Here is a 20424-nt window from a genome sequence, read left to right on the forward strand (position 1 = left end):
CCAACACACTTCAGTCAAACTCTTCTGCTCCCAGTCAGGGCAAAACATGCTCTGAAAGTCCAGCCTTCATAACCACACTTCTGCTTCGACTGAAGACAATTAGAGTCACACAGCACGGAAACTGACCCTTTGGCCCAACCTACCCAGATATCCTAAATTAATCTAGTTACGTTTGCCATCACTTGGCCCCTATATGGGCCGGGTGCTGGCAGCTGGGACTAAATTGGGTTGGCTATCTTGTCAGCAAGGACGGGTTGGACCGAAGGGTCTGTTTCTGTGCTGTACATCTCTATGACTCTAGTCGCATTTGCCATCACTTGGCCCTGACCCAACTGAACCCTTCATATTCATATGCCCATCCAGGGGCCTTTTAACTTGTCATCGTATCAGCACCCACCACTTCCTCTGGCAGCTCACGCCATCGCTCAAGCGACTCCATGTTGAAAGCATCTGATCTGGTGCACCAAATGACACCAGGATAATCTCAGATCATTCCAGATTGCATCCATACTCAGTCAGTGGCTTTCCCGATCAGGATGTTGTACGTGATCAAACAGGTCCATCGGTAGGCGATCCCCCACCTCTTAGTTCAAGTATCTCTACGAGAACTCCCTTGCTGGAGGTCCCTTGGAGACACTTCAACTGGACTTCATTGAGTTGGAGAAATGAGTTGAGTTGCTATAAATGTGTTTTGCTTATTGTTGATGTCTTTTGTAAGTGGATTGAAACCTTCCCTCCTCTTCATGCTACTGCTGAGACTGTGGTGAAGATTTTGTTTAAGGAAATAATTCCCTGCTTCAGTATACCTGCGTGCATTAGCTCGGTCAATGGACCACCTTTGTAGGTAATATTAACGGAGAACTCTGTTCCCAGCTTTGTATTTGTCAGCAACTGCATGGAGCTTATCCTCAGGCGGCCGGCCTTGTTGAATGTTTTAACCAGACTCAAGACTAAACTTGCCAAATTAATGGCAGAGTCTGGCCTCTCCTGGTTATGCTAATCCCTGTGGCCTTATTCCAGATGCGATCCATATCTGCTGGCAAGACATGACTGTCTCCAGCTGACAGTCTCTCTGGTCACCGCCTCCGTACCCTTGGAACGATTCGGCACCCTTCTCAGTCCACGTCCACCACATGACCGAAGCAATGATTGGTTATGTTCTTGCTCTAACTAATGTTATGCGTGCCTTTCACTCCCAGGAGCGTGCGGCCTACAGCGATGTTCCCTCCCTTTCAGCCTCGTCACGGGTAGAACCTGGTTCGTTGGTGCTCGTCAAGAACTGGACTGGCAAAGGTCTCCATTCTCGTTGGGATGGCCCCTTCCATGTTTTACTTCCCACCCCTACGGCGGTCCCAGTCGCTGAGCGCTCAGCTTGGGTCCAACTGCACCGTTGTAAATTGATTGACCGCACCAATCAAAAGGGGGGAACAGGACGAGAGAATCCTGGATCTCAACAAAAGGAGTGGACACTGTCCAGTTGGGTTTTGAATTTTGCTGTTGTTCTAATGTTAATCTTATTACAGATACTTGAACTAAGAGGAGGGACATTTGGGGATCGCTTATCTCCTCACCTTTCTGATCACGTACAACATCCTGATGGGGAAAGCCACTGACTATGGATGCGACCAGGAATGATCCGAGATTATCCACCACCCATGCTGAGGAGATGTCGACCAGTGCACCGGACCAGACGCCCTTGACGTGTGGAACGTGATGAAGATTGATTATTGCAATGGACTCTTACATCAGAAAGACCAGATGGTCCATCTGGACAGTAGAAATCAGTGAGAGTTATCATGTCGTTACCATGTTTTTTTTATTTTACCTGCAGTCGCAAGCCTAGTGAAGATAAAAATGATCAACCCTGTTATTATGGTAAATATGGCCAGGAACATTATCCCTTTTTGTAGGACGGGCCGACTCGAGAAAAGGGAAGCCTGATAGGGGAAACTCCTCAATCCACAAACAACTTATTTATACAGGCCCACAGAACGCTCTTCACCCCAGAGGCAGTAGTATGTTACTCCTCTCTATCGGGAGATGACTTACTTGCCCCGTCCCCAGTCCCCGATTCCAATCTGTTCATCAGACTTCCTACTGTCTACCCCGTGAAGAGAAATATCACTTTCCAATACCTCGGGTCTGTGTATACAAACAGCTGGCCTAACACTGGCTGGGGTACAGCAGGCCTTATGCGGCACATGGACCTGGAACGGAACCCTTCCCTTGTGCATTTATAGGCCTTTTCTCTTTTCAGAATCTGATACTGTCACCAAGACCATGTACAATAGAGCTGAGGGAGAGCCCAATGTGAACAGCATTCTGAAGACCATTGTCTCCTATACAGTGCGAGTGCTCGAATCCCTTGGCCCATTTTTACAACGCTCAAGCGACTCCTCTGTGCCACCGTGGGCGGCACGGTGGCACAATGTAGCACTGCTGCCTCACAGCGCCAGAGACCCGGGTTCAATTCCCACCTCAGGCGACTGACTGTGTGGAGTTTGCACATTCTCCCCGTGTCTGCGTGGGTTTCCTCCGGGTGCTCCGGTTTCCTCCCACGGTCCAAAGAAGTGCAGGTCAGGTGAATTGGTGATGGTAAATTGCCCGTAGTGTTCGATAAGGGGTAGATGTGTAGGGGCATGGGTGGGTTGCGCTTCGGCAGGGCGGTGTGGACTGAGGGGAAACTCCTCAATCCACAAACAACGTATTTATACAGGCCCACAGAATGCTATTCACCCCAGAGGCAGTAGTATGTTACTCCTCTCTATCGGGAGATGACTTACTTGCCTGTCCCCAGTCTCCAATTCCAATCTATTCATCACTGTTTCCACACTGTAAGTAATCTAATCTAATCTAATCTAAAACGTCGACCCTTTACCAATGTAGATCTGACCAGACCCCCTGCTGTAACATTTCAGTAACCTACTTTGACAAACTCTCCCTAATATATACCAAACCAGACTATTATTTCTTAAGGTAAAGGTAAAGCTACCAATTTCCTTGTCCTGGATGGCAAAGATGTCCCTCATAAGGTCACCATCGGAGCCCTTGTTCCCACAACAGTAGCTTGTCCTGGCCAGTGGACAAGTCGATGGAACCTCCGTCTGAGGAGGATGCAGCGGTCGGTGTCAGCCAACCTCGCTCCAACTGGAAGGATCCCAAGGGACTGGGTGACAATACAGGACACCCAATAGGCTGGGGAATCCAGAGTACCCTGACGTTGGAAGGATCGGCAGGAGTGACAAGTTAAAAGAACCGCAATTCCCTCTTTTGCGGCCTGACCATTCGCGGAAATAAGACTAAAGAGGCTCTGGAACAGAGTAAACTGGGATTATCAGACCTGTGTCTTTACTCTGTGCAGAATCGGTATGCCTTAGACTATATATTTTTTTTTTTTTTTATTCTTTTTTTTTTTCTTTTTTCTTTTTTTTTTTCTTTTTTTTTTTCTTTACCCTACACTACCACCTAACTGCGGTAGTGCTTATTTTATCCCCAGCACCCATGGTGTGTGTGTGCAGGTGTAAGACACTGTGAAAGACACAAAGTGCACGAATCTTTATTCAGTTACCACCACCAGGAAGACAGGAAAACACCCGGGTGGCCAGTGACAAACACTGCCCTTCACATCAAAGGACAGTGCTGTGTGATCAAAACAGTGAAGGGGAGGGTAGGGACTAAATCAAAATAGAATTGGAGGGAGAAATGATGCACTCCACTCCCTGCGGCGCCCACCTCTCCCTGAACAACTCCAGGGTGTTGGTCGACGCCGCGTGCTCCTTCTCCAAGGACACCCGGGCTCTAACGTAACCGCGGAAGAGGGGCAGGCAGTCGGCCCTAACGACCCCCTCCACGGCCCGCTGCCTGGACCTGTTGATGGCCAGTTTGGCCAGGCCCAGGAGCAGACCCACGAGGAGGTCTTCAGACCTGCCCTCCTTCCTCCGTACCGGGTGCCCAAAGATCAGGAGCGTGGGACTGAAGTGCAGCCAAAAACAGAGGAGAAGGTTTTTCAGAAAATCAAAAAGGGAGTGCAAACGCCCACACCCAATATACACGTGGTCCACGGACTCCACAGCGCCACAGAACAAGCAGTTGGGCTGGGAGTCCGTGAACCACCGCAATCTGCGGTTGCAGGGGACTGCTGCGTGCAGCACCCTCCACCCCAGATCCCCGAGAGAAAGGGGGAGGACTCCCGCGTAGAGAGCCCTCCACTGGGGATCCCCACCGCCCGGTGGCAAATGGGCACGCCAAGGCGTGTCCGGACGGTGGATGAGGGAGAAGAGGTGGACGGTGTGCAGCAGCAGTCTGCCTTAGACTATATATTCGCCGGGGAGGGTGAGGTCTGCACCATTGTCCAAGATAAATGCACTATGGGCATTCCCGATCTCACTGGCAATATTCCTCAGATACAAGAAGAGATCCAGGCATTCCTTGACAGAATGACTGAAGGGACCAGTTGGGGAAACTGCAGATTGGGCTCATGGTACAATTGGCTTATCAATTTAGCTATGTTTGTTTGTCGGTATTGGTATTGTTGGGTATTTAATTGCTAGGCTTATGAGGTCCCTTAGTGAAATAGATTTGCCCCAGAAGATGCTCCTTTTGCGATCCGATGGCTCACCCACACGTGTCGATGGCGATGATAAATATGACCAGATGAGCTGCGAGGATGGTGGTGCCGCTTACAGGATGTTGATGGCTGGACCACCTTGAAGGGCATTCGTTTGGATTAGCCTTCTCTTTCAGTGATCTCGGTGCAATCAAAGGGAGGAATGAGGGTGTGGGCATCTGGGTGAGAAAGTATATAGTCTTAAAACTTGCCTTTAAACATTCAGACTAAAATGTAATGCTGAATTGTTGAATACATTTACTGCACTAGAAAATAAACAGGCAGGAAGGCTCAGAAAGAGGAGAGAACTTAAAGATAGGGACACCTGGGCTCACCAAGTGATAACAGGATGCTGTGTGGCAATTAAGAACGTTTGCCTCAGCATCGGTGAATCTGTGTGAACAGGACACCAAGTGATAACATTCACAGCCGTTCCCTTGTGAGACTATTTTAGTGCTGAGGCTGTTGAATCCCGTAGAAAATTAACTCTTAGTGCTGATCTGCTATGGATTGAAATGAATTGCATTTTGGGACTTTATGATGATATTGAGTAGCCATTACTGGTTATTAAATACAAACTCTGTAAAAGGAAATATTGATAAAGCTTTACCTTACTTGCTGCAGCCGAAGCTCCAGCGGAGGAAACAGGCCGCGGGCACACTTCCGGCTTCTGGATGGCCACGCCCCCTGGCCCTGGTCCCGCCCCCTCCTCTGCCAAGGCGACGCGTAAGCCCCGCCCCTTCAGAACGCAGATCGTAAACCCCGCCCACCCAGGTGTATTTGGAAGCACTGGCTTCTGCAGCGTTGCTTCTTCTGTGGGTAGCTGTGCTGCAGGATCCTAAGACACAGAATTAATACCAAAACATCACAGTGTCATGCAACCGATGCAATATTTGGAACAAACCTGGACCGCTGCTTTGCTTTTAGAATGGGTTGCAGGTTTCAGTTCCTCAATATATAAATTCCAGAACTTTAGATCAGATTTCCTCCAGTGTGGAAACAGGCCCTTCGGGCCAACAAGTCCACACCGACCCGCCAAAGAGCAAAACACGCAGCCCCATTCCCCGTCACCAAACACTACGGAGCAATTTAGCTTGGCCAATTCACCCTAACCCGCACGTCTTTGGACTGTGGGAGGAAACCCACGCAGACGCGGCCCCGGGGAGGGAATTGAACCGGGGGCTCTGGCGCTGTGAGGCAGCAGTGCTAACCACAAAACAAAGAGGGATAGGGATGTAAGGCAGGCTTTCAGGGAGCTAGGGTGGAAGCTGAGGGCTAGAACAAACAGAGTGGTTATCTCTGGTTTGTTGCCTCCTTTCCCAGGTATCTGACCCTTGTCTTTCGTGTCCTCCCCTACCCTTCCTGTTATCCCTTGATCCCAGTCTCCTTTTTGTTATTTCTTCTACTGCCTCCACCATCATTTTGGCTTTCTGTTTCTGCTTCTCGTCTTCCCTTTTCACATACACTTTCTGTGCCTCTCGTAACACCTCTTCCATCTGTCTTTCACTCCATCCATCTAATTTCTGTAATTTCTTTTGTATGTCCGGCCATGATTTCGTTACAAACTGGACCTTTAAGTGTCCCTGTGCTATCTGATTATCGGGATCCATTCCCAAACACTTCCTTGTGGCCTCCTTGAGCCTTTTAAGAAATGCAGAAGTGGTTCCATCCTTCTCTTGTCGTACTTCAAAGGCCTTAACAAAGTTTTATGATCTTGGTGCCGCCTCTTTAATTCCTAATATTCCCATTTCTCATAGATCCCGCATTGACTCCCTGTGTTCTCTGTCATTATTTTCCCAATGTGGGTCAACATTTGGGAATTTCTGTTCTGCTGGGGCCCCTTCTTCCCCAACTGGGTGCCTGTTTTCCCATTCCTATAAAGCTGCTCTCCTAATCATACCTCGTTCTTCCCCTGAAAATAACGTTCCTAAAATTGCCATCAGTTCTCCCCAGGTATATAAATTAGGCCCTAGGAATTGCTCTAATTGTTCGGCTAGTCCAACCGGATCCTCTATTAAACTTTTCATTTCCTTTGTAAAGACCCTAACTTCACTGCTAGTTAAGGGAGCGTTTACATATCCGATTGTACCTTCCCCAATCGGAACCTCTCGTAAGGGACATAATTTTACATTTTCCAATATCTCTGCCCCTCCTTTACGTGTGGTGGCTCGAGTGACTCTGCCCCCCCCTCCCCCAGGTTCTGCATCTTTTAGTTCAGAGTCCGTTCCCATTTCTGTGTCTGGACACGGTTCTACTTCGGGAGCTGTAGGCTCGTTCCGGGGAGTAGTATATGGGGGCGGCAAACACGTTAAGGGATCCTGTTGTGGCTTCCCTTGTTCATTCTTTTTCTGTTCTTTCCCTGATTCCTCCCTATTCATGGGATATAATTTTACTCCCGCACTCCCTATCCAACAAACCGCATAATCGGACTCTTTTTGACTGTACGCTTCTTTCTGAGTGACATATATATTAAGATCTTGACACAGCCAATCCTCACCGGACCCATATTTGGGTCAAAAAATACCAGGCGCCTTAATACTTTCTCTAGTCCAGACAAAACAACAATAGTTTACCATTGTAGCCTTATCTTTCCCCCGCGTCCGGGAGTTGTGTTCCCAATTTCCCAACATTCTCCCCAAAGGACTGTCGGGTGAAATATATTCCCCTTTAACGTTATTTACAGATCGATCGTTACCCAGGCAACTCCCCGTGCCTCCCATTGTTGCTAATTTAATTAATCTTAACGAGGTCCGGTGTCACCTTCTTCCACAACCCCTTCAGGGTCCTGACTAGACACCTTACTCGTCCGATTAATCTGACCAACTATATGCTTTTTGAGACTTCAACTGTTCTCCATAAATCACTTTTATGTAAGGATAAAAGAGATTAGTTAGAAACTGATAGTAAGGCAGTCATGACCTGTAAAAAGAACAGGAGTTAACATTTTATTTCATTATCTGTAAAATCCTTAACGTTAAGAGAAATCATGTTAAAATTTCCATAGTAGAAATCAGATTCAAAACAGTCCCGGATCTCAAGCTCCAGGGAACAAAGCAGAAACATTCAATCACCAACAAACAAATGTGCATTAAAACCAAATCACACTGGGTTAAACTTTCTAGTTGCTGGACAGCTCTTTCTCTCTCACACACACACACACACAGACACCGTGTCTCACAGACACTTTGAGCTTTCCGCAACGACTCCTCTAGCTTTTGAATATTCATCTGGATGTCTGGTCATAAGTTAGTTATGAAGGGCATCCTCAGTAGCCCTTCAACTACTAGCCCTTCTGACACTGGCTGTTTTCCATTGACATATGCTTAATTTTATATATCACCAATTCCCCATACTTTTATATGTCCTGACCACCAAGGCAAGACATAAAAGGTCCCTCTTCTGACCTTGGTCTGTGCACAGAGTTACCTGGTCATTTCGGTGTGCCCCGTCCCGCAGCAATTCTTGCAGCAAATACCGCTGCCCCCGGTCACCCGGATATATCCTTTAAGACCTTTCCCTACCCGGGTCCTGTGCACAAGAGCTGCCCGACCTAACCCGCCGCGTCTGCCCGCCTTGTTTCCAGGGTCTCCCAGTCCGGATCGTACTCGCCCAAACCGCGAACGACAAGCAAGGGAGTCGGAGATCACCGAAATCGGCGAGGTGCACCTCCCCCGTCATCCCAAGAGTGTCGAGCAGTCTGAGTCTTGGACCCCGGAACGAGGCCCCCAATTGTGAGAAACAGAACTCACTCACAAATCAATCAGCCTGAGACAAAGCCTTGGAAACAAGAACAATTTATTACAGTCTTCTAAGTACTGGACGCTTCTGCAATCAAGCAGAAATGCGCGCCAAAACAGAGCCTGTTCGCTTTCTTATTTAGTTTACAAATTGCGGAATCACTTTATTATGGAATCAGTATACTTCACCTTTATTGTGAAATACCCCTACTGCTTCTTTTTGTGGTCAACTACAACACTTTAAAGTTATTTCCTAGCTTAAAACTATTTTCTTTAAAAGACCCTCTATATTCATTAAAGTCTTAGCCTTACGTATGCTACATGCTACAAGAATTCCCCTTCCCTTCCCCCTACTACACCCCCTCACCCATCTGCAAAAACATTTCTAATCTCCCACAGAAAGAGGGATAGGGATGTAAGGCAGGATTTCAGGGAGCTCGGGTGGAAGCTGAGGGCTAGAACAAACAGAGTGGTTATCTCTGGTTTGTTACCCATGCCACGTGATAGTAAGGCAAGGAATAGGGAGAGATATCAGCTGAACACCTGGCTGCAAGGATGGTGCAGGAGGGAGGGTTTCAGGTTTTTGGATAATTGGGGCTCATTCTGGGGAAGGTGGGACTTGTACAAACAGGACAGTCTTCACTTGAACCAGAGGGGTACTAATATCCTGGGTGGGAAATTTGCTGGTGCTATTCGGGTGGGTTTAAACTAGCTCAGCAGGGGGATGGGAACCGGGGGGTGTAGCTGCAATGCACAGGAGGATGAGAGTAGGAAGGACAGGGACTGGATTTCAGGGTCACAGGAATGTGCTGGTAGACAGTGAAGTGATTTGAAGTGTGTCTCCTTCAACGCCAGAGTATCCGCAATAAGGTAGGTGAGCTTGCAGCACGGATAGGTACCTGGGACTTGGATGTTGTGGCCATTTCGGAGACATGGAGAGAGCAGGGTGAGGAATGGATGTTGCAGGTTCCAGGGTTTTGATCTTTCATTAAGAACAGCCAAGGCGGTAAAAGAGGGAGAGGCGTGGCCTTGTTAGTCAAGGATAATATAACGGTGGCTGACAGAACTTTTGATGAGGACTCATCTACTCAGGTAATGTGGGCTGAGGTTAGAAACAGGAGAGGAGAGGTCACACTGCTTGGAGTTTTTTTATAGGCCTCCGCAGAGATCCAGGGAGGTGGAAGAGGGGATTAGCAAAATTATTCTGGGTAGGAGTGAAAGAAACAGGGTGGTCATTATGGGGGACTTTAACTTCCCCAACATTGACTGGAAATGCTTTCACTCTAGTACTTCGTATGGATCAGTTTTTGTCCAGTGTGCGCAGGAGGGCTTTCTGACACAGTATGTCGAAGGCCGACAAGAGGGGAGGTCACTCTGGATCTGGTGCTTGGCAAATGAACCAGGCCAGATGTTTGATTTAGTGGAAGGTGAACACTTTGGAGAGAGTGACCATAATTCAGTTAGGTTTCATTTAGCGATGTAAAGGGATAGGAACATGCCACAGGTCAAGAGTTATCGATGGGGCAATTATAATGCAATTAGGCAAGACTTAGGATGCATAGAATAGGGTAGCAAAATGCAGGGAATGGGAACAATTGAAATGTGGAGCTGGTTTAAGGAACAGATATAGTGTGTCCTTGATAGGTATGTCCTGTCCGGCAGGGAGGAAGTGATAAGGTAATGGGGACCGTGGTTTACAACAGAAATTGCATCTCTTGTTACAAAGAAGAAGGAGGCCTATGTGTTGATGAGGCAAGATGGTTCAGATGAGGCGATGGAGAGTCACAGATTAGCTAGGAAGGATTTCAAGAGAGAGTTAAGAGCAATGAGAGGACATGAGCAGTCCTTAACAAATAGAATAAAGGACAACCCTAAAGCTTTCGATAGGTACGTGAGGAATAAAAGGATGATTAGGGTAGGAATAGGGCTAATCAAAGACAGAAGTGGGAAGTTGAATGTGGGCCCTGTGGAGATTGGAGAGGTGTTAATGAATATCTCTCATCGGTCTTCACTCAGGAAAAGGAGAATATTGTAGAGGAGAAGAATGAGGTACGAGATATTAGACTCGTAAGGATCAAGGTTAGTTGCACACAGGTGTTATCAATTCTAGGAGTGAAAGTAGACAAGTGCCCTCGGCCAGATGGGATTTATCTGAGGTTTCTCTGGGAAGCGAGGGAGGAGATAGCAGAGCCTTTGGCTTTGATATTTGAGTTGTTATTGTCTACAGGCTTAGTACCAGAGTGGAGGATTGCAAATGTTGTGCCCTTGTTCAAGAAGGGCAGCAGAGATGACCCAGGTAATTATAGACCAGTGAGCCTTACTTCTGTTGAAGGAAAGCTTTTGGAAAGGAATATTAGAGATCGGATTTATAATCATCTAGCAAGCAACAATTTGATTTCAGATAGTCAACATGGTTTCATCAAGGGCAGATCGTGGCTCACAAACCTTATTGAGTTTTTTGAGAAGGTGACCAAGCATGTAGATGAGGATAGGGCAGTTGACGTGGTGTACATGGACCTCCGTAAAGGTTCCACATGGTAGGATGTTGGAGAAAATGCAGAGGCATGGGATTGAGGGTGATTTAGCAGTTTGGATTAGAAAGTGGCATTCTGAAAGAAGGCAGCGAGTGGTGGTTTATGGAAAATATTCAGCCTGGAGTCCGGTTACTAGTGGTGTGCCACAAGGATCTGTTTTGGGACTACTGCGGTTTGTCATTTTTAAAATTACTTAGGTGCAGGCAGAGGTGGATGGATTAGCAGAATTGGGCTGAGAGGTGGCAAATGGAGTTCAATGCAGCTAAATGTGAGGTGATTCACTTTGGGAAGAATAACAGGAAGCCAGTGATCTTGGAGTCCATGTGCATAGATCCCTGAAAATTGCCAGTCAGGTGGATAGTGCTGTGGAGAAGGCATACAGTGTGTTAGGTTTCGTTCGTAGAGGGATTGAGTTCCGGGGAACCGCAATATCACGCTGCAACTATACAAAACACTTGGAATATTGTGTATAGTTCTGGCCCCCATATTTCAGGAAGGATGTGGGAAGCATTGGAAACGGTGCAGAAGAGATTTACCAGGTTGTTGCCTGGTCTGGAGGGAGGGTCTTATGAGGAAAGGCTGAGAGACTTGGGTCCGTTCTCATTGGAAAGGAGGAGGCTAAGAGGTGATTTGATAGAGACATATAAGATGATCAGAGGATTAGATAGGGTAGACAGTGAAAGACTCTTTCCTAGGATAGTGACATCAGCTTGTACGAGGGGGCATAACTACAAATTGAAGGGTGATAGATTTAAGACAGATGTCAGAGGCAAGTTCTTTATGCAGAGAGTGGCAAGGGCGTGGAATGCCCTACCTGCTAAGGTAGTCAACTCAGCCACATTAGGGAGATTTAAACAATCCTTAGGTAAGCGCATGGTTGATTTTGGGATAGTGTCAGGGAACGAGCTGAGAATAGTTCACAGGTTGCGTAACATCGAGGGCGGAAGGGCCTGTTGTGCGCTGTATTGTTCTATGTTCTTTGTTCTATGTTCTAAACTTAGTGCAGGAGGCTGAAAGAAATGAGCAGCTTTAAAACAAAAACCTCTTGGAGCTCAAAGCTTTCAATGAGAGTCTGAGCCCAGTGGTAAGATCAGGTAACCTTTATTGCAACCCAACTTTGTTACAGCTTCAGATCCCCCCCAGCAAAAAGGCAGAGAAAAAGCAGTTGCTTTTTGAGCACCTCAAGGTCAAAGTGCACACACCATACCTCCCCTGTCCCACCCCCCCTCACTGTCTTTACTATTGGCCAGCACCAAGTTGTCCCTTTGTAATCGGATCCTTGGTACAGCCGTAACCCGGAGGAAGTATTGCCTCATCAGCAATTTCAACCCACACCTTGTCTCCAAGTAAGTTTCTCCCCGCTCATTTGCCAGGAAGGGGCAGTGTAGTGTCAACCAGACTGCTGTGGGTCTGGAGTCATGTGTAGGTCAGACCGGGTAAAGGATGCAGCTGGAACGACTGAGTGAATCCTTTCCCACAATGGCGGTTCCCTTCCCTAACGAGGGAGAGAGTGAATCAGATGGGGGCTTTCTCCCCTGCACCACCCCCTCCCTGAAACAGTCTCATCGTTAGATTCCGAACTCCACATTTCTGACCGAATGCTAATTCTGCCATCTGTCGTGGGGGGATTCAAACCCGGAATCCGGGTTGATAGTCCAATCGATAATGGCTCACTTCTTCAATCCCCCTGTGATGGCACGTGAACTCGCTGGTGTTTCCGCAGGTTGGAGGAGTAGGTGAAGCCCTTCCCGCACTGAGAGCAAGTGAACGGCCTCTCTCCGGTGTGGATCCGCTGGTGCCTCAGCAGGGTGGAGACCTGGGTAAAGGCCTTCCCGCACTCTGGGCAGCTGAAGGGCCTCTCCCCCGTGTGGACCCGCCGGTGGGTCAGCAGGTGGGAGGAATACCTGAAGCCCTTCCTGCACTCGGGGCAGCTGAAGGGCCTCTCCCCCGTGTGGACCCGCTGGTGGGCCAGCAGGGTGGAGGAATTCCTGAAGGCCTTCCCGCACTCGGGGCAGCTGAAGGGCCTCTCCCCTGTGTGGACCCGCTGGTGCCTCAGCAGGGTGGAGACCTGGGTAAAGGCCTTCCCGCACTCTGGGCAGCTAAAGGGCCTCTCCCCGGTGTGGACCCGCTGGTGGGTCTGGAGGTTGAAGGAGCAGGTGAAGCCCTTCCCGCATTGAGAGCAGGTGAATGGCCTCTCCCCCGTGTGGATACGCTGGTGGGTCATAAGGGAGGAGACGTGGGTAAAGGCCTTCCAGCACTGAGAGCAGCTGAAGGGTCTCTCCCCTGTGTGGATCCGCTGGTGGCTCTGCAGGGTGGAGGAGCAGGTGAAGCCCTTCCCACACCGAGAGCAGGTGAACGGCCCCTCCCCGGTGTGGACATGCTGGTGCCTCAACAGGGCGCAGGAATTGCTGAAGGCCTTCCCGCACTTGGGGCAGCTGAAGGGCCTCTCCCCCGTGTGGATACGCTGGTGGATCCGCAGATTGGAGGAGCAGGTGAAGCCCTTCCCACACTGAGAGCAGGTGAACGGCATCTCCCCCGTGTGGACATGCCGGTGACTCCGCAGGGTGGAGGAATCGCTGAAGGCCTTCCCGCATTCAGGGCAACTGAAGGGCCTTTCCCCCGTATGGACACGCTGGTGCCTCAGCAGGTTGGAGACCTGGGTAAAGGTCTTCCCGCATTCAGGGCAACTGAAGGGCCTCTCCCCCGTGTGGACATGCTGGTGGGTCAGCAGGGTGGAGGAATTGCTGAAGGCCTTCCCACACTCGGGACAGCTGAAAGGCCTTTCCCCCGTATGGACCCGCTTGTGCCTCAGCAGGGTGGAGGCCTGGGTAAAGGCCTTCCCGCACTCTGGGCAGCTGAAGGGCCTATGCCCCGTGTGTACACGCTGGTGGCTCAGCAGGTGGGAGGATGTGCTGAAGGCCTTCCCGCACTCTGGGCAGCTGAAGGGCCTCTCCCCCGTGTGGACCCGCTGGTGGGCCAACAGGTAAGAGGAATGTCTGAAGGCTTTCCCGCAGTCGGTGCAGGGGAATGGCCTCTCCCCAGTGTGACTGCGCCGATGAGTCTCCAGGGCAGACGGGACACGGAAGCCTTTCCCACAGTCGCCACACTTCCACGGTTTCTCCACGGGGCGGGATTCCTCGGGTTTCTTCATGGCCACAGCTTCAGCTGCACACAAACACGTTTAGAGCTCCTCCCTGCCGTGAAATCCCCTTTCCAGGCCGTATAACTGTGTCCGGCTCCACGCACAGTGCGCTGCAACAGTGGGGGCTCTCGTCCAGTCCCACTGATACTGAAAACGTCCTCAAACAGGAACCAAAAAGCGTTGATCCCTCTCACAGAAATCACAGTCAAAAATCGTTGCGGTCCCGATGGATTGAGTGACTGTCAGACATTGACATCAAAGTGAAGACTGAAGACGCTGGAGAGTCAGTCAAAAAATGTGGCGCTGGAAAAGCACAGCAGGTCAGGCAGCATCCGAGGAGCAGGAGAGTCAATGTTTCGGGCATAAGCCCTTCATCTGTTGATTTTGAAACTTCAGTCTTCAGATTTTCAAATACTCTGTAAAAAGAGATTACAAAAGCCATCACTATCAGTGCAGGGTAGAAATTCAGAACAAGCAATTCTATTTTCTGTGGAATATCTTTTGTTGTTCCACAAAATTGAAAGCACCATCCCACTCTCTCTCCCCCTCTGTTCTCACTCAGCTCTAACTAATTCCCCTTAAGGTGCTGATTCAGGAGCTTACAGGGGCAGAAAAAGCAAAAACATCAATACTGACATCTCTCTGAATTTTGGATACCTCCACCTGAAAGTTAATATCTTTCACAACACTGGGATCCTGCTGAGAGTGAGCAGGTCTGATTTTGGGAAGCAAAAAAAAAGTGTCAATTCAGGGTGAACCTGCAACGCAGCTTCTTGAGGAAGGACCAGACACAAAATGGTTAATGACCCCGAGAAGGTGAGAGCAAAATGAGACATCAAGGCATTAGCACCGACACACTTCAGTCAAACTCTTCTGCTCCCAGTCAGGGCAGAACATGCTCTGAAAGTCCAGCCTTCACAACCACACTTCTGCTTTCACTGAAGACAATTAGAGTCACACAGCACGGAAACAGACCCTTTGGCCCAACCTGCCCAGATATCCTAAATTAATCTAGTCACGTTTGCCATCACTTGGCCTCTATCTGGGCCGGATGCTGGCAGCTGGGACTAAATTGGGTTGGCTATCTTGTCAGCAAGGACGAGTTGGACCGAAGGGTCTGTTTCTGTGCTGTACACCTCTATGACTCCAGTTGCATTTGCCATCACTTGGCCTTGACCCATCTGAACCCTTCATATTCAGATGCCAGTCCAGGAGCCTTTTAACTTGTCATCGTACCAGCACCCACCGCTTCCTCTGGTAGCTCACGCCATCGTTCAAGCGACTCCACGTTGAAAGCGTCTGATCTGGTGCACCAGATGACATCAGGATAATCTTAGATCGTTCCAGATCGCATCGATACTCAGTCAGTAGCTTTCCCGATCAGGATGTTGTACGTGATCAAACAGGTTAGTGGGTAGGCGATCCCCCACATCTTAGTTCAAGTATCTCTACGAGAACTCCCTTGCTGGAGGGTCCCTTGGAGACACTTCAACTGGACTTCATTGAGTTGGAGAAATGAGTTGAGTTGCTATAAATGTGTTTTGCTTATTGTTGATGTCTTTTCGAAGTGCATTGAAGCCTAACCTCCTCCTAATGCTACTGCTGAGACTGTGGTGAAGATTTTGTTTAAGGAAATAATTCCCTGCTTCAGTATACCTGCGTGCATTAGCTCGGTCAATGGACCAACTTTGTAGGTAATATTAACGGAGAACTCTGTTCCCAGCTTTGTATTTGTAGGCAACTGCATGGTGCTTATCATCCTCAGGCGGCCGACCTTGTTGAATGTTTTAGCCAGACTCAAGACTAAACTTGCCAAATTAGTGGCAGAGTATGGCCTCTCCTGGTTATGCTAATCCCTGTGGCCTTATTCCAGATGCGATCCATGTCTGCAGGCAAGACACGACTGTCTCCAGCTGAGAGTCTCTCTGGTCACCCCCTCCGTACCCCTTGGAACGATTCGGCACCCTTCTCAGTCCACTTCCACCACATGACCGAAGCAATGATTGGTTATGTTCTTGCTCTAACTAACGTGATGCGTGCCTTTCACTCCCAGGAGCATGTGGCCTACAGCGATGTTACTTCCCTTTCAGCCATGTCACGGGTAGAGCCTGGTTCGTTGGCGCTCGTCAAGAACTGGGCTGGCAAAGGTCTCCATTCTCGTTGGGATGGCCCCCTCCAGGTTTTACTTCCCACCCATACAGCGGTCACAGTCGCTGGGCGCTCAGCTTGGGTCCACCTGCACCACTGTAAATTGATTGACCGCACCAATCAAATGGGGGAAGAGGAGGAGAGAATCCTGGAATCCCAACAAAAGGAGTGGACCCTGTCCAGTTGCGTTTTTGAATCTTGCTGTTGTTCTAATGTTAATATTATTACAGATACTTGAACTAAGAGGAGGGACATGTGGGGGATCGCCTATCTCCACACCTTTCTGATCACGTACAACATCCTGATGGGGAAAGCCACTAAGTATGGATGCGACCAGGAATGATCAGAGATTATCCACCACCCATGCTGAGGAGATGTCATCCAGTGCGGACCAGACGCCTTTGACATGTGGAACGTGATGAAGATTGATTATTGCAATGGACTCTTACATCAGAAAGACCAGATGGTCCATCTGGACAGTAGAAATCAGCGGGAGTTACCATGTTTTTTTGATTTTACCTGCAGACGCAAGCCTCGTGCGGTTAAAAATGATCAACCCCGTTATTACGGTAAATATTTTAAGGACGCCCAGGAACACCATCCCTTTTTGCAGGTCGGGCCAACTCGAGAAAACGGAAGCCTGATAGGGGAAACTCCTCAATCCACAAACAACTTATTTATACAGGCCCACAGAATGCTCTTCACCCCAGAGGCAGTAGTATGTTACTCCTGTATATCGGGAGATGACTTACTTGACCCGTCCCCAGTCCCCGATTCCATTCTATTCATCAGACTTCCTACTGCCGACCCTGTGAAGAGAAATATCACTTTCCAATACCTCCGGTCTGTGTATACAAACAGCTGGCCTAACACTGGCTGGGGTACAGCAGGCCTTATGCGGCACATGGACCTGGAATGGAACCCTTCCCTTGCACATTTATAGGCCTTTTCTCTTTTCAGAATCTGATACTGTCACCAAGACCATGTACAATAGAGCTAAGGGAGAGCCCAATGGGAACAGCATTCTGAGGACCATTGTCTCCCATACAGTGCTAGTGCTCGAGTCACTTGGCCCATTTTTTACAGCACTCAAGCAACTCCTCTTGCAAAACGTCAACCCTTTACTCCTGTAGACCTGACCAGACCCCCTGCTGTAACATTTTAGTAACCTATTTTGACAAACTCTCCCTAATATACACCAAACCAGACTATTATTTCTTCAGCTAAGGTAAAGCTACCAATTTCCTTGGTCTGGATGGCAAAGATGTCCCTCATAAGGTCACTATCGGAGCCCTTGTTCCCACAACAGTACCTTGTCCTGGCCAGTGGACAAGTCGATGGAACCTACATCTGAGGAGGATGCAGAGGTCAGTCTCAGCCAACCTTGCTCCAACTGGAAGGATCCCAAGGGACTGGGTGACAATACAGGACACCCGATAGGCTGGGGAATCCAGAGTACCCTGACGTTGGAAGGATCGGCAGGGGTGACAAGTCAACAGAACCGCAATTCCCTCTTTTGCCGCCTGACCATTCGAGGAAATAAGACTAAAGAGGCTCTGAAACAGAGTAAACTGGGATTATCAGACCTGTGTCTTTTACTCTGTGCAGAATCGGTATGCCTTCGACTATATACTTGCCGAGGAGGGAAAGGTCTTCCCCATTGTCCAAGATAAATGCACTATGGGCATTCCCGATCTCACTGGCAATATTACTAAGATACAAGAAGAGATCCAGGCATTCCTTGACAGAATGACTGAAGGGACCAGTTGGGGAAACTGCAGATCGGGCTCATGGTACAATTGGTTTATCAATTTAGCTATGTTTGTTTGTCAGTAGTGGTATTGTTAGGTATTTAATTGCTATGCTTATGAGGTCCCTTAGTGATATAGATTTGCCCCAGAAGATGCTCCTTTTGCAATCTGATGGCTCACCCACACGTGTCGATGGCGATGATAAATATGACCAGATGAGCTGCGAAGATGGTGGTGCCGCTTACAGGATGTTGATGGCTGGACCATCTTGAAGGGCATTCGTTTGGACGAGCCTTCTCTTTCAGTGATCTCGGTGCAATCAAAGGGAGAAATGAGGGTGTGGGCATCTGGGTGAGAAAGTCTATAGCCTTAAAACTTGTCTTTAAACATTCAGACTAAAATGTAATGCTGAATTATTGAATACATTTACTGCACTAGAAAATAAACAGGCAGGAAGGCTCAGAAAGAGGAGAGAACTTAAAGGTAGGGACACCTGGGCTCACCAAGTGATAACAGGATGCTGTGAGGCAATTAGGAACGTTTGCCTCAGCATCGGTGAATCTGTGTGAACAGGACACCAAGTGATAACATTCACAGCCGTTCCCTTGTGAGACCATTTTAGTGCTGAGGCTGTTGAATCCCGTAAAAAATTAACTCTTAGTGCTTATCTGCTATGGATTGAAAAGAATTGCATTTTGGGACTTTATGATGATATTGAGTAGCCATTACTGGTTATTAAATACAAACTTTTTAAAAGGAAATATTGATAAAGCTTTACCTTACTTACTGCAGCCGAAGCTCCAGCGGAGGAAACAGGCCGCTGGCATAGTTCCGGCTTCGGGGTGGCCACGCCCCCTGGTCCTGGTCCCGCCCCTTCCCCCGCCAAAGCGGCACATAAACCCCGCCCCTTCCGAACGCAGATGGTAAACCCCCGCCCCTTCCGGACGCAGCTCGTTAACCCCGTCCCTTACGAACGCAGCTCGTAAACCCCGCCCCTTCCGAACGCAGTTCGTTCACCCCGCACTTTGGAACGCTGCATGTAAACCCGCCCCATCGATACCAAGCCCCGCCTCTTGGACACAAACTCCTTTCCAACTCGCGAACCAAACCCCGCCCCTATGCCGCGGACCCCGCCCAAGCCAAACCACGCCCCCTGCCCTCACGCGCAACCGCCCACAAAGCCGCGCGCCTCCAGGATAGCCGCCTTGCCCCGCCTACTAGCCCGCGACCCTCTCACGAGACACGCCCCGCCCGCCCTCCAATCTAAACCCCGCCCCTTCTGGTAAACCCCGCCCACCCAGGTGTATTTGGAAGCACTGGCTTCTGTAGCGCTGCTTCTTCTGCGGGTAGCTGTGCTGCAGGATCCTAAGACACAGAATTACTACCAAAACATCACAGTGTCATGCAACCGATGCAATATTTGGAACAAACCTGGACCGCTGCTGAGTCCTTCATCTTTTAGAATGGGTTGCAGGTTTCAGTTCATCAATATATAAATTCCAGAACTTTAGATCAGATTCCCTCCAGTGTGGAAACAGGCCCTTCGGGCCAACAAGTCCACACCGACCCGCCAAAGAGCAAAACACCCAGCCCCATTCCCCGTCACCAAACACTACGGAGCAATTTAGCTTGGCCAATTCACCTTAACCTGCACGTCTTTGGAAAATGGGAGGATATCCGCGCAGACGTGGGAGGGGAATTGAACCGGGGGCTCTGGCGCTGTGAGGCAGCAGTGCTAACCACAAAACAAAGAGGGATAGGGATGTAAGGCAGGCTTTCAGGGAGCTAGGGTGGAAGCTGAGGGCTAGAACAAACAGAGTGGTTATCTCTGGTTTGTTGCCTCCTTTCCCAGGTATCTGACCTTTGTCTTTCGTGTCCTCCCCTACCCTTCCTGTTATCCCTTGACCCCAGTCTCCTTTTTGTTATTTCTTCTACTGCCTCCACCATCATTTTGGCTTTCTGTTTCTGCTTCTCGTCTTCCCTTTTCACATACACTTTCTGTGCCTCTCGTAACACCTCTTCCATCTGTCTTTCACTCCATCCATCTAATTTCTGTAATTTCTTTTGTATGTCCGGCCATGATTTCGTTACAAACTGGACCTTTAAGTGTCCCTGTGCTATCTGATTATCGGGATCCATTCCCAAACACTTCCTTGTGGCTTCCTTGAGCCTTTTAAGAAATGCAGAAGGGGTTCCATCCTTCTCTTGTCGTACTTCAAAGGCCTTAACAAAGTTTTATGATCTTGGTGCCGCCTCTTTAATTCCTAATATTCCATTTCTCATAGATCCCGCATTGACTCCCTGTGTTCTCTGTCATTATTTTCCCAATGTGGGTCAACATTTGGGAATTTCTGTTCTGCTGGGGCCCCTTCTTCCCCAACTGGGTGCCTGTTTTCCCATTCCTATAAAGCTGCTCTCCTAATCATACCTCGTTCTTCCCCTGAAAATAACGTTCCTAAAATTGCCATCAGTTCTCCCCAGGTATATAAATTAGGCCCTAGGAATT

General features: G+C 48.9%; 1 protein-coding gene across 8 annotated transcripts in view; it reads right to left on the reverse strand.

The window, feature by feature from the left end:
* Window positions 1-20424, reverse strand: part of LOC122545194 (uncharacterized) — a 785061-nt gene that overhangs the window by 357566 nt on the left and 407071 nt on the right. Inside the window, exons 1-3 of one of the 8 annotated variants that reach the window (XM_087975129.1) lie at window positions 18697-18749; window positions 18099-18227; window positions 12107-14435 (exon numbers count right to left, since the gene is read on the reverse strand). The exons of 1 other annotated variant lie outside the window; for it this stretch is intronic. In XM_087975129.1, the coding sequence (XP_087831255.1) occupies window positions 12556-14028 (1473 nt within the window). In that variant the 5' untranslated portion in view covers window positions 14029-14435; window positions 18099-18227; window positions 18697-18749 and the 3' untranslated portion in view covers window positions 12107-12555. Of the gene's footprint in view, window positions 1-12106; window positions 14436-18098; window positions 18315-18696; window positions 18759-20424 lie in introns of those variants that run through there. 6 more of the 8 variants (XM_087975128.1, XM_087975130.1, XM_087975132.1 and 3 more) reach the window with 6 other exon arrangements.

Source organism: Chiloscyllium plagiosum, unplaced genomic scaffold (assembly GCF_037043375.1).
Source record: "Chiloscyllium plagiosum isolate Xiang-an unplaced genomic scaffold, Cpla_swu_hap1 HiC_scaffold_27, whole genome shotgun sequence".
Lineage (NCBI taxonomy): Eukaryota > Metazoa > Chordata > Chondrichthyes > Orectolobiformes > Hemiscylliidae > Chiloscyllium > Chiloscyllium plagiosum.